This window comes from Phytophthora ramorum (genome assembly GCF_020800215.1).
Source record: "Phytophthora ramorum isolate Pr-102 chromosome Unknown Phyram_PR-102_s0021, whole genome shotgun sequence".
Classification (NCBI taxonomy): domain Eukaryota; phylum Oomycota; class Peronosporomycetes; order Peronosporales; family Peronosporaceae; genus Phytophthora; species Phytophthora ramorum.
In genome coordinates this window covers 345,537-357,283 of record NW_027150667.1, presented here as the reverse complement: position 1 = coordinate 357,283, position 11,747 = coordinate 345,537, and the positions used below count along the sequence as shown (strand labels likewise).

The window sequence follows — 11,747 nt, the reverse complement described above, 5'->3', positions numbered from 1 at the left end:
TGCTTTAGCTTTCTTTTTTCTCAGCCACGGACGCGTCCACCGGCTTGGGAGCACTAATAATGCGTTGCAACTGCTTCGTAACTTGTCCCTTATCCTGTCCTGCTCTCTGCTGGGCCGCCACGACCTCAATTCTGGCCAGCATCCCGTAGTAAAAGTCCACCTCCTCCCTCAGACTCATAGCCTTCAGTCTCATCCTGGCGTTATCCCGTAGCAGGTCCTCTTCTAACGCCTGAGCAACCTGTACTCGACGGTGTAACCCGTCCACGTAACCCTCCTCAACCTGCTCTTGACGTTGTAGCACCTCTGGGTGCGCTCGATGATGTACCCCCTCCGCGGAACCCGCGTCTTCCTCTGCTTCTACGGCGTCTCCAGAGCCAGAAGCCTCACCACTGTCCACCTGCGTCTCCTTCTTCTTCGGAGGCTGCAAATGGCTGAGTTTCACGCGCTTGGGGGGTGGCAAAGCGCTCGACAACGGACCTTCTCCGGCGTCGAGTAACCTTTTCTTTGCTTTCGACGCCCAGTGGGTCTCTCGAGGTCGCACCAACTTGATCGGAGTGCGGATCTTCGTGGGGGAGCGCATGTCCGTCGACGGGATCGACGGGCCCATTGGGGGAGAGCTACACGCCCGCGCAGAAGAGGCCTGGTCGGCGTGCATTTGTCTACTTTAAACCGCGAAAATTCAAAATTACACTAAAAACCATCCTGTGAAAAAAACAGCGTGCTTTTGCAGGATCCTAAGTTACACTGAAGTAGTAACTTTTTGGCGTTCCTGTTGCTCTTTTTCAAGCCGATCGCATCGCTCTTCATGTTGCTGACGCAGCACCAGCCAGTATACGTTTGAAAGTCTCAATATTATTCGCATCAAAGTACATGTATGTTCTACCCGCCTTCCAACTTGACTACACCCCCACGTGCTTGAAGAAAGAGAGACTCAAGGCCATGAGGACCATGCCCATGAGTCCACCATTGGAGACTAGATGGATGCGGCCGTTCGCGTACGTGTAGGCGGTGGGGAAAATCTCCTTTATCGTGACGGTGGACATAATGCCGGCGACGATGCCGTACAAGGTTGCCTGGGCAAAGTCATGTCCCTCTTTGCCCACGATGGCAAGAGCGATGAACGCTCCGACATGCTCGGCAATTGCAGCTATCAGACACCACATGATACCTTTCCACTTGCTGCCTGTTGCAAAGTATACTGGTGCTGCGATGGCAACCCCCTCTGCGATGTTGTGGAGCCCCACTCCGATGGCCATGGATAAGCCGATGGCCGGGTCTTCAATTCCAGCCGTGAAAGTGGCGATGCCCGACGGAATGTTGTGCAGTGCGACGGCGATTCCACTGAGGATGCCCATTCGCTGCAACTTCTCCTTGGCGGCCTCGTCCATCCTAACGAAACCCTGCTCTCGTGGAGATTCCAGCAGCACACTGTCTTGGATGCTGACTCGGATGGACCCTCTCATCTCGCTGCTGTTGACTAGCTGCTTGGGCGTTTCCGGATTTACTCCTGGTGTGAGCTTCTGCACTACGAAGTCCACCGCGTAGACGATCAAGATCCTAACCCCCAGGCAGATTGTCGAGGCAAGCCAAGACTGACCCTCGCGTGTCTCGGTGTCGTTTACGTCGGGTTTGAAGGCTTGGGCGAACTCAAGCACGGAGAAGCCAAAGCTGATCACGAGCGATAGGAAGACGGTGACTCCACCCGAGATGCTGAGTGTCGTGGCCAGGGCCATCGGAGTGGCCAGTCGCAAGGTGCGGTGGCTGCAAATGATCAGTCCGCCCAGCACTGTGGCTAAAACGGCGGCAGCATTTAGCTGGAGCGCCATGGCAATGCGTTCTTTCGTATTCTCAGTCCCGCTCATACTCGAGAACGAGGTTGGCAAAGCTTGGTGATCTCAAGACGTCAATTTCGGGAGTGGCTCGAACGAGTTCAAGCCCAACAAATACCGAACTATATCGTCTCTTCGAGCACGTCTGCCACCCACACGCCCGGCCTGCTGCACGAACTAAAGGCGCAGTGGTAATGCAGCGTGCACTGGACTGGACAGACGCACCTGGCACCGAGTTGATTCAAGTGCGCGCGATGGACCAGCGCAAACGTTTTAAGACCCCAAGAGAGATAATCAAGATGCCTACGCGAGCTGACCATTTTCGTGAGTCTCGGCGGTGATATCTGGCCATCAGGTGGGTTCGCACAAGCAGCAGAGTCATGAGTCACTCGGAAACAGATCTGGAAAAACAGCTTACATATATAGAGCCGATTAGCTACTGCGTGGAGTGCAAGACGAGCTAAGAGGCGACGAAGTGGCCTATCACCACGACAGTGAAGTCAGGCCGGAAGGTGCTCTGTCATGCTGTGGTTACCATCAGAATGAGCAAGCAGCTAACGTATACAGTCGGATAAAACGCAGGATAGGTACTTACGGCAGCTTTCAACAGAGGAGCTTTGTGTGGCCTCAAATGGCTCAACTTCGACGAGAAGCGACCTTGTCGTCGTTAACCGATATGTCGCTTGTTCTACTCACGAACAGTGTGTAGTTTCGCGTATTTTGATTGACTGCATCCCTCGCCACGTTTCCAGCTCCTCCTCTGAAGTCGCATCGGTCTGATGTCGAGTCGAAGCGAGTCGGATTCGACCACTGCTGCAAGTCTTCCACCACTTCCTGCACTCCTGACCATGGTGTTAATTTATGAGCAATGTACCCATATCTCAAATGCCGTTCCATTGGCTGTATATTTTTTATCCACGCTTTATTGGTTGAAATCCTTTCATTCTGCCAGCCACCCGCCATTAGCTCATTCGCAATGGAGGCCGTTGATACACCGCCGACTTGGTGCTTGGATGAGCTCAACGTGGCTACGAGGCGCGGCCGTATCGTACGTAAAGTTCGCGAGAGGTACCTACGGGACGACCTGAGCTGCTCGCTGCCCAATTGCGCGCTGTGCAGCGCCGAGGATGACGCGTCGGCTGCGACGCACGTGCTGGGGACGACCAAGACGGTGCTGGCGGACACACCGCGCGACGGGGTGTATCTATTGCCGTCTATGAAGACGTTCCTGCTGCAGATGGACGTTTTGGAGTTCTCGACCAAGAAAAAAACCAAGGTGGACACTAGCGGACACCAAGTGTTTGCTGATGTCCTCGTGCTCGAAACGGTCTGGGAGTTTGTGAAGCGGCAGGACCTGGGAGTGTACAACCGGCTGCGCGCATTGCTCATGAATGTGGACCGGCGCTTTGTGGTGTTCGCCAATGAGCACCATCGTGCATGTTACGTGCAGAAGAAACAGTTATTGCCCAGAGGATATCAGGAGGACAGTTTGGAGGACCAAGTGTCCATCGAGACGGAGGACGAGCGCAACGAACGCGCCGTGGCCACCGCCTGGAGATGGTACGCCGAGCACCTGAAGCAGCTGCAGCGCCAGGACGTCAAGGTTCTGTTCCTGGCTAACGACGCCGAGGACTTGCAGCACGCCGAGAAGTTTGGTGTCGTAGGTGGGAAGACCATTGCAGACTTTGTGAAGCCTGTGGCGGCCCAGTTCCCAGAGCTGCAGGATTTGCTGTCAGCATCAGCCGCAGAGGAGAAGGAAATCACGGCAGAAGGTGTGAGCAGCTCGGCTGGGCGTCACAGCAAGAAGAAGCTGTACCCGGAGCATATGTCAGCCGCGGAGCTGCTGGCAGGTATCAAGAACAAGCGGTACTTTAAGGGCACGATTCGCTGCAACAGAGACCACTGGCTGGAGTGTCATGTGCTGATTCACGGCGCGAATGGCGTCAAGATCCCCGTGCTACTGCAAGGCCGCGAGCATATTAACCGCGCGATTGATGGCGATCTGGTGGCGATTCAGCTGCTGCCAAAGGAGCAGTGGAAGAAGCCGTCCGACTCGTTTGCAGCGAATGGAACGGCTGCAGCGGAGGCTGCCGAGGTGGCTGACGATGACAAGGAAGACGTTGCGCAGCCCGAACCTGTCGGAGTGGCGGAACCCACGGTCTCGCTGGAGCAGGTGGCGCTTGTCCAGAGCGATGCGTCTCAACACGCGAAGCCTGCTGGCCGCGTTGTGGGCATTATTCAGCGCAACTGGCGTAAGTTTTGCGGGTCTCTTGAGGCTCCGCGCGACGGTGCGACCTTCAATGCTTCTGGCAGTTGCCTCGTGGTGCCTGTGGACAGGAAGGTTCCGAAGATCAAGATCCAGACGCGCCAGCAGGAGACGCTTATGGACAAGCGAATTCTTGTGGCAATTGATTCGTGGCCAGCGGACAGCAAGTTCCCTCTGGGTCACTACGTTCGCACGCTGGGTGTCATTGGGGACAAGGAAACGGAGACCAACGTGCTGCTGATCGAGCACGACATTCCGTGCGACCAGTTTAGTGACGAGGTGATGCGCTGCCTGCCGGCGGAGGACTGGAAGATCACAGCAGAGAACTCAACGGGACGTCGCGATCTGCGTGACCTGCCAGTCATGAGCATTGATCCGCCCAACTGTAAGGATATTGATGACGCGCTGCACGCCAAGCTGCTGCCTAATGGAAACTTGCAGGTGGGGGTGCACATTGCCGACGTGACGCACTTTGTGGCACCCGGCAGTCCTCTCGACGAAGAGGCCGCTGACCGAGGCACTTCGACGTACCTGGTGGACCGCCGTCTTGATATGCTGCCGGGTCTGCTGACGACCAAGCTTTGCTCGCTGACAGATGTGGAAGATCACTTTGCCTTTAGCGTGCTCTGGGAGCTCAAGCTTGTCGGCAATAACGAAGTGCAAGTTGTTGATGTGGATTTCTGCAAAAGTCTCATCCGCTCTGTAGCTTCACTGTCGTACCAGCAAGCTCAAGAGTTTTTGGACGACCCGGACGCCGGTGGTGTGCACGGCCAAGACGATAAGCCTAAGAAGAAGAAGAAGGGCGAAAGTGATAAGGAGTTCGAGCGCCGGCAGTTGTTGGGAAGTGGTATCAAGACTCTCAACGTGATTGCTACACGGCTGCGTGCTAAGCGCATCGAGGCTGGTGCTTTGACTCTGGCCTCTCCGGAAGTGCGTTTTGTGCTGGACACGGAGACGCAGAACCCGCTTGATGTGCAGATGTACACCCTGCGCGACACCAACGCTCTCGTTGAAGAGTTCATGTTGTTGGCCAACATCACCGTTGCCAAGAAGATTGTGCGTCACTTCCCAACGTTCTCCATGCTCCGTCGGCATCCGGCACCTTCGAAGCGCCAATTCGACCTGCTTTGCAGCCAGGCGAAGGCTGTGGGCGTCGAACTCCACGTGGACACGTCGAAGCAGCTTCAAGACTCGCTGGATGCTGCCGATATGCAGGCGCTAGAGGTAGCCAAGGGTGGTAGCAAGGGCAAGCGGAAACATGGCAACAAGGCGAACCCGTACTTTAACAAGCTGCTACGCATCATGACCACGCGCTGCATGATGCCGGCTAGCTACTTCAGCTCAGGTGAAATTGCGCCTCCAGAGTTCCACCACTACGGACTGGCAGCACCGATCTACACTCACTTTACGTCACCTATCCGACGCTATGCTGACGTGGTGGTACACCGCCTGTTGGCTGCTGCTATCGGCGTGGCTCCGCTTCCTGGCTACCTCGAGAACAAATCGCACCTGAACGACATCAGTGACCAGCTTAACCGGCGTCACCACGCAGCTCAGCTCGCTGGCCGAGCCTCGGTGACACTGCACACTGTGCTGTACTTCCAGCAATACCCTACTCGTACCGACGCTGTTATCACGAAGGTCAAGAACAACGGCGTTGGTGTGCTGTTGCCCCGCTTTGGCATCGAAGGCATGATCTTCTTGTGTGATAAGGATGAACAGGATGACGAAGATGTTGTGCGGTTTGATGGCAACCACCACACGCTCACACTGGTACAGAAGGACAACCGCAAACTGCAGGTGTTCGACCGCGTGCGTGTCAAGGTGTACGTGGCGCTAACTTTCGGCAACCGCCAGGAGCTCAAGATGGACTTGCTGGACGAGGATGATGACGAGGACGACAACCAGAATGATAAGGCTCAGAAGGAGGCAGAAGCGAACTTGCGCGCCGCTCGCAAAAAACGCAAGGTGGCCGCGTAAGTGTCACCGGCAGCTCTAATAGCACGTACGTATCCCGAACATGTTTTCGTTTCTCATTCGATGCATCTACAGGCGGTAGTGTTTGGCTTCGAAGTATCCCTTGTGGGGTCTTCTTGGGCCGCTATCAACTAGGAGGTTCATGCATGAGGTGCCGTCTAACTCCTCGTGCCAGTCAAATTCGAGAGAGAGGTCCATGCCTTCATCACACACAATGAGCTTGGACTGGGGGAAAATGCGCTGTTTTACCTTGGTGGGCGTTGTTGAGGATGAAGATGAGTACGAGACTGCCGATTAGTTTACCCTGTTTTTCTCCAGCACACATGCAAACTGGTACAAGGTGGAGAGGCCATATTTTGCACGCACAAGTGTGACGAGGAACACACTGGGGATGCTTCGGAGACGGCGTAAGTGGCAAAGTTCGTGGTGGCAGTCCAGAATCTCGTCTCGGAGACAATGACGTCCTTAGCACATCCCATACAGGACGGAGTGGCGCTCAAATCCAGCGGAGCTCCAGTCGAGCACACTATCCTCAAATTACACCTGGAATTGTTCAGGCTGTCTGACGGGTGCAGCAGTACCGAGCTGCTTGTTCTCGATATTCCCACGGCTGCTTGTTTTGGGCTCAATCTTGCTCCCTTGTTCGAGTCAAGAGCACCTGGTTCTCGAAAATCTCCACTGCGGTTTGCGTTCGACTATCAACTTGTGTGCTACATGCATGCGTACTTCCACGATCACCTGCACGTCATGCGTCCACCGACTGCGGTGATCATGTCACTTGAAGGCACGCACTTTGGAAGAGCAACGTCGATGTCGATGTCTTCAAGGCAGCGAGAAAATCTCCAGCGCCATGAAGGAGCGTTATACCTTCAAAGATGAAGAACGTTGAAGACTGCACCAGAAAGAGGAATGTACTCGATAAGCTCAGCTCGATGGTTGTTCAGCCATTTCCTACTAGATACTTCAAAGTAGTATCAGCCTGTGGAAGGATATGAAACGGAATGGGAAATCTCGAGGCGGAGTTCAATGTTAGCATGACTAACTCGTTAGCACCCGCCGTGAGGAGACGTTGGAATATGTTGTGTTGGACAGTTGGGGTGAAGCTCGAATTAAAAGAAAGCATATTCACAGTCGTCGTGGTGTATGCGAGCCAGGACTGTGCAAAAAATCCCCGTAACCCCAGCAATGGGTTTTGAATGGGGTGTCGCTACATGCAAAATCACGAGTGATGACTACGAACGCTCGACCAGGGCCTGCAAGTTGCTGGTATCCTTCGAAGGCGAGCATCTTCTGGACAGACCATCGTCCTAAATACTTTTGAAGTACATGTAGAAGAGAATAGGCGTCCAAAGTACATGTATGATGAGCATTTTCTCAACGAATCCGACTCGGACGATGTCTGACCGATGCCGATGTATCCATTTAGACGACGTCGGATCCGAGTGGAGAATCTACCGCACGTTACCAGCAGACAAAATACAATTCATAAACAATGAAATACACTAATCTCTTTCTTTTTCCTTGTCGATTTTGCGACTTGCAGCTGCTCGTTCATTTGCACAATGGCTTTCGATCCTTGCAAACTAGAAAGGTGGCTATTCTGCGGTGGCGCTCAAAACCTTCTCCCAATCGAACGTAAGGGATAGATCCATACCTATCAGGCAGCAAAATTGATGTACGAAGTCGTCAAGTAACGAGTCTACCCACTTGAAGTATAGCAAACAGCGTACCTTGATGAATAGTGCTCAGAATGAATATGAGTGTGAGACTTCCGACCATTTTGCCTTGTACAGTCATCCAATATTTTTCCAAGATGAATGCTAGCTGATGAAATGTAGAAAGCCCGTACTTCCATCGCACGAGCACAAAAAGTGCCGCCATCGAGGCCCCTTCAAACACAGCGTACGCGAAAGAGTTGGCAACTGAAGCATAAAACTGATGCTGCGAAAGACCGATGAAGAAGAAATTGTACTTGGCGTAAGGTAAGTGATAAATCAGCACTGTATAAAGTCCATAGAGAACGGAGCATGTAAACTCGGCGTACTCAGCAAAAATCAGCACCTCCGAGGCAAACACAAGCTGAAGCGCCTGGGACAATATCGTGGCATGGTATCGGTGTGAGATCTCCACGTCATCAATGATTGTCGAGCGCTTTGGCCCAAATGCTGTGGTAGATCGGACAGCTGAATGGCCATCATCTCGTGTATCGTTCGTACCTGATGTGAACTCGCCGAAATCGATAGTGTCGGCATTAACCACCCTTTCCAATACTACCGCAATTTTCGACAAGTTCTTGGCTTGGGAGTGGTCTATCGACACCCTTTTCGGCTTCCTATATAAGTCCACGGAAGGTAGCTTGACGGAGTTGCCTGTTCGTGTAACACCCACAACTGTGCTATCTGGACGCTGCCTAGTTAATCGAGTAGGCTTTTTTGCATTAAGGACACCGAAATGCAGTGCTCCTTCCAGAATTTTAACCGCAGTGCGTATCGTTTGTCGTCCGTCCACCACGAATTTACGCTCCATGTACAACCTGGTCTCGATGATGGCTTGCGTGAAGTCGACAAGGATGATTAAAGCACAAACTCCGAGCGAGCGGGCATTTTGCAGGCAAACATTCTGAAAGAGCGACCCGAAAATCTCGATCACGCACACACCCACATCTGTACTAATGTCTTCAAGACAGCTGGAAAGTCTCCAAATGATTCGCTTGAGTATGATTCGCAGGAGAGGGATTCCTACTGTAATGGCAGCTTGCCCCCACTCCGGGGAATGCATGAACAGAACAGCAACACCTTGAAAAATCACAAGGATCGATACCTGTGCTGAAAGGAGCTGGAGATATCTCCACTTGTCTATCCGAAGCTCTTTCATAAGAGTGGGCAACACCACTCCATGCAAACCCACAAGCAGGAGCAAGAACGGAGGAACTCCGATGATGCCACGAAATGGGATAGGAAACTCCCACAACGATGCCACTCCAAGCATGAGCAGCTCATTGAGCCCCGACGCCAGGACTGAAATGAATGCAGACTGTCGGTGTGAGTAAAGCGCGAGAGATAGACCGAGTGAGCAACGGATAAACAGCAGCAAGCTGAAGGTCATCGCGATGTGTACAAGAAACGACTGGATGAAAAACGAGGTATTTCCTACTACCCCCTGCAGAGGGCTCTTCAGAGGTATCGCCGCCATCAATAAAATAATCAGCAACCCTGGTAGTGGTGTCAGCACGATAACTGCAGCTACTCGAGTGCGACTGGCAACCCGTTGGTACTCTTCGAACGCAAGCATCTTTTCAATAGAATACCGCCCCAATTTCATGTGCTCGGACTTCCACTCGAGAAATTGTCGTACAATTCGTCTTCGCATCCGAACGGTGGCACTTTTGCGAATGGACTGACGACACGGCGCCGACGCTGAACTCGTTAGGTCTCCAGTTGTCGTCACACGCGTCCGATCGGTGCTGAGACCTCTCGAGACAGCTCGACTAACTGCGTGTCGAGGTGCAGATTGAATTGGCTGAGTCTCTCTTGCTTGTGATACCATGCTGTCAAGATGGCAGTCGCTGTGGGAAGGAGAAACCGCAGACTTCAAGGTTGTCACCTGGCGAAGGACGCTCTACTAAGAATACACATTGAAGCTCGCTCGAAGACTGAAATAGGTAGCGAGCGGGGTCTCATATTGCTTACCAAAACACAGGAGCCCAAACACGACTCCAGTCGCCAGGCTCGGTAACATAAAGCTCTGGGGATTGTCCATCCAAATGTCACTTTTGCCTGCTCAGTTGCAGCGCAGTCTCGACTGCTGGTTGAAGCACTCAATGTCCTTGAGTTCACTGTCACCCGTCGCTTCCAGGCGGCGGTGCTCGTCCAAGACGTCCTGCAGTCGACGCGAGTACCAGCCGTAGCAGCGCTGTGGGAACGGACCGAAGCAGACCACCTCCGGGGTCCCCGAGGTGTCGTTGACAGGCTTGAGAACCCCGCTATCGCTGCCCTGCTCCAGCCCGCGCATCACTTCCTCCTCATCATCTTCCTCGAGCTTCCGTAAACCGTAGCATATTGGTTGTCCGTTGAGGCAGATCGTGGCCTCCGCAAGGTGTTGCGAGGGTCCAATAACGAGCGTTCCCTTGGTCGATTGCTCAGCAGCGAAACTGGTCGGTAGTACTGCAATGAAAGTCAACAAGGCGATGAAGAGCGTCTTCTGCATAGTTGATTGGTGCTGTTCGAAGAGTTTTTTTAAAGTGATCAAAAGAGTGAGCTCGACCACTGGACAATAGAAATTAAAGCGAAGGCCTGGTAACATCCATGGTGGAGGCAATTCTCTACAGACCCACGATGAGCCAAATTGGATCATCCAAGGCGACCTCAAGTGTCGTAGCAACAACAAATGCTCGGCAACAACTTGCCATTTATTTTATGGTACAAATTCGTATATCCACGGTACTCTCATCTGATGTCCACCACACCACTTTTCTTTCGACACCAATTTGACTGGCCAAAGCTGAAAATTGACGAAAATGGAGCCGCAAGTGGTGGCGGATTTCCTGCAGTTCCTCGAGGACACGGACGTGGCCGTGGCGGTGGCCGTGATCAAGGCGCTCACGGGCGTGATCCACCGCAGCGAGGCCAGCACCATGATGCAGATGGAGGGCGAACTGCAGGAGGCGGCCCAGCAGCTGCGCGCGTTCCAGGCCGCGGACGACAAGGCGCCGGCCTCGCGCTTCCACAATTCCATCGCCACGACCGCCGGCTGCCAGTTGTTCCTGCGCTACGTGACGCGCTGCTTCTTGGAGTTCGACGACTTCGACCTCTGCCGCTCGCAGCTGATCGACCGGGGCAAACTCTTCGCCGAGACGTCCCTGTCCAGTCGCAAGCGCATCAGCGACGTGGGCCACAACTTCATCCGCGACGGAATGGTTGGCATCACAGGAGGTTGAAGTTGCCCTTTTGGAAAATGTCGTCTCATTGTGGGTGCGTGGTAACTGTAGAAAGTGTTGACGCACGGCAAGTCCCGCGTCGTCATCGCCTTGCTGCGTGAAGCGGCCAAGACCAAGAACTTTTCCGTCTTCGTGACGGAAGGGCGGAGCAATGCGTCCGGGTAGGTGAAAAGTTAGGGTGTTGTTGTTATTTTTGTGGTTGCTAAGTTGATATTGTAGAGTGGGTACTGCGGAGGAGCTGGCGGAGGTTGGGATCCCGACGACGGTCATTCTGGACTCGGCGGTGGCGTACTACATGGAGCAGGTGGATATTGTGATTGTCGGTGCTGAAGGTGTCGTTGAGAACGGCGGGATCGTCAACTCGGTACGGATATTTATTTTACCGAAAGGAACTTTGTGCTCATCCAGTGTTTGCTGTTGTGGCAGATCGGCACGTACTCGACTGCAGTGATCGCGCAGGCCATGAACAAACAGTTTTACGTGGCGGCCGAGAGCTACAAGTTTGCGCGACTGTACCCGCTCACACAGCGCGATGTCCCGCAGAAGCAGATGGCGGCTATCTCCGGCGATATCGCGGGTGGCGAGCCCACGGATGAGACCATGAAGAACGTGTCGTTTGCCAGCCCCTTCTTCGACTACACCCCGCCTGGATACATCGCGCTCATGTTCACAGACTTGGGCGTCCTGACCCCGTCTGCAGTTTCGGACGAATTGATCAAGCTGTACCAGTAACTATTTG

General features: G+C 53.6%; 5 protein-coding genes across 5 annotated transcripts; 2 read left to right on the top strand and 3 right to left on the bottom strand.

Moving 5' to 3' along the window:
- Nucleotides 1-4: 4 nt before the first annotated feature.
- On the bottom strand, nt 5-655 carry KRP23_14442 (uncharacterized protein; the record flags this gene model as incomplete). Its single annotated transcript, XM_067885266.1, has 1 exon — nt 5-655. One exon carries the CDS (start codon nt 653-655, stop codon nt 5-7), a length of 651 nt encoding a protein of 216 aa, XP_067737457.1.
- Nucleotides 656-899: 244 nt separating this feature from the next.
- On the bottom strand, nt 900-1,862 carry KRP23_14441 (Zinc transporter ZupT; the record flags this gene model as incomplete). The annotated part of the gene is made up of 1 exon (XM_067885263.1): nt 900-1,862. One exon carries the CDS (start codon nt 1,860-1,862, stop codon nt 900-902), a length of 963 nt encoding a protein of 320 aa, XP_067737456.1.
- A 943-nt stretch (nt 1,863-2,805) lies between these two features.
- KRP23_14440 (Exosome complex exonuclease RRP44-like protein A) lies at nt 2,806-6,075 on the top strand (the record flags this gene model as incomplete). The annotated part of the gene is made up of 1 exon (XM_067885262.1): nt 2,806-6,075. The coding sequence occupies one exon, from the start codon at nt 2,806-2,808 to the stop codon at nt 6,073-6,075; it is 3,270 nt and encodes a 1,089-aa protein (XP_067737455.1).
- Nucleotides 6,076-9,852: 3,777 nt separating this feature from the next.
- On the bottom strand, nt 9,853-10,278 carry KRP23_14439 (uncharacterized protein; the record flags this gene model as incomplete). The annotated part of the gene is made up of 1 exon (XM_067885261.1): nt 9,853-10,278. One exon carries the CDS (start codon nt 10,276-10,278, stop codon nt 9,853-9,855), a length of 426 nt encoding a protein of 141 aa, XP_067737454.1.
- Nucleotides 10,279-10,588: 310 nt separating this feature from the next.
- Nucleotides 10,589-11,740, top strand: KRP23_14438 (Translation initiation factor eIF-2B subunit alpha; the record flags this gene model as incomplete). The annotated part of the gene is made up of 4 exons (XM_067885260.1): nt 10,589-10,987; nt 11,060-11,169; nt 11,228-11,372; nt 11,435-11,740. 4 exons carry the CDS (start codon nt 10,589-10,591, stop codon nt 11,738-11,740), a joined length of 960 nt encoding a protein of 319 aa, XP_067737453.1.
- Between the last annotated feature and the right edge of the window lie 7 nt (nt 11,741-11,747).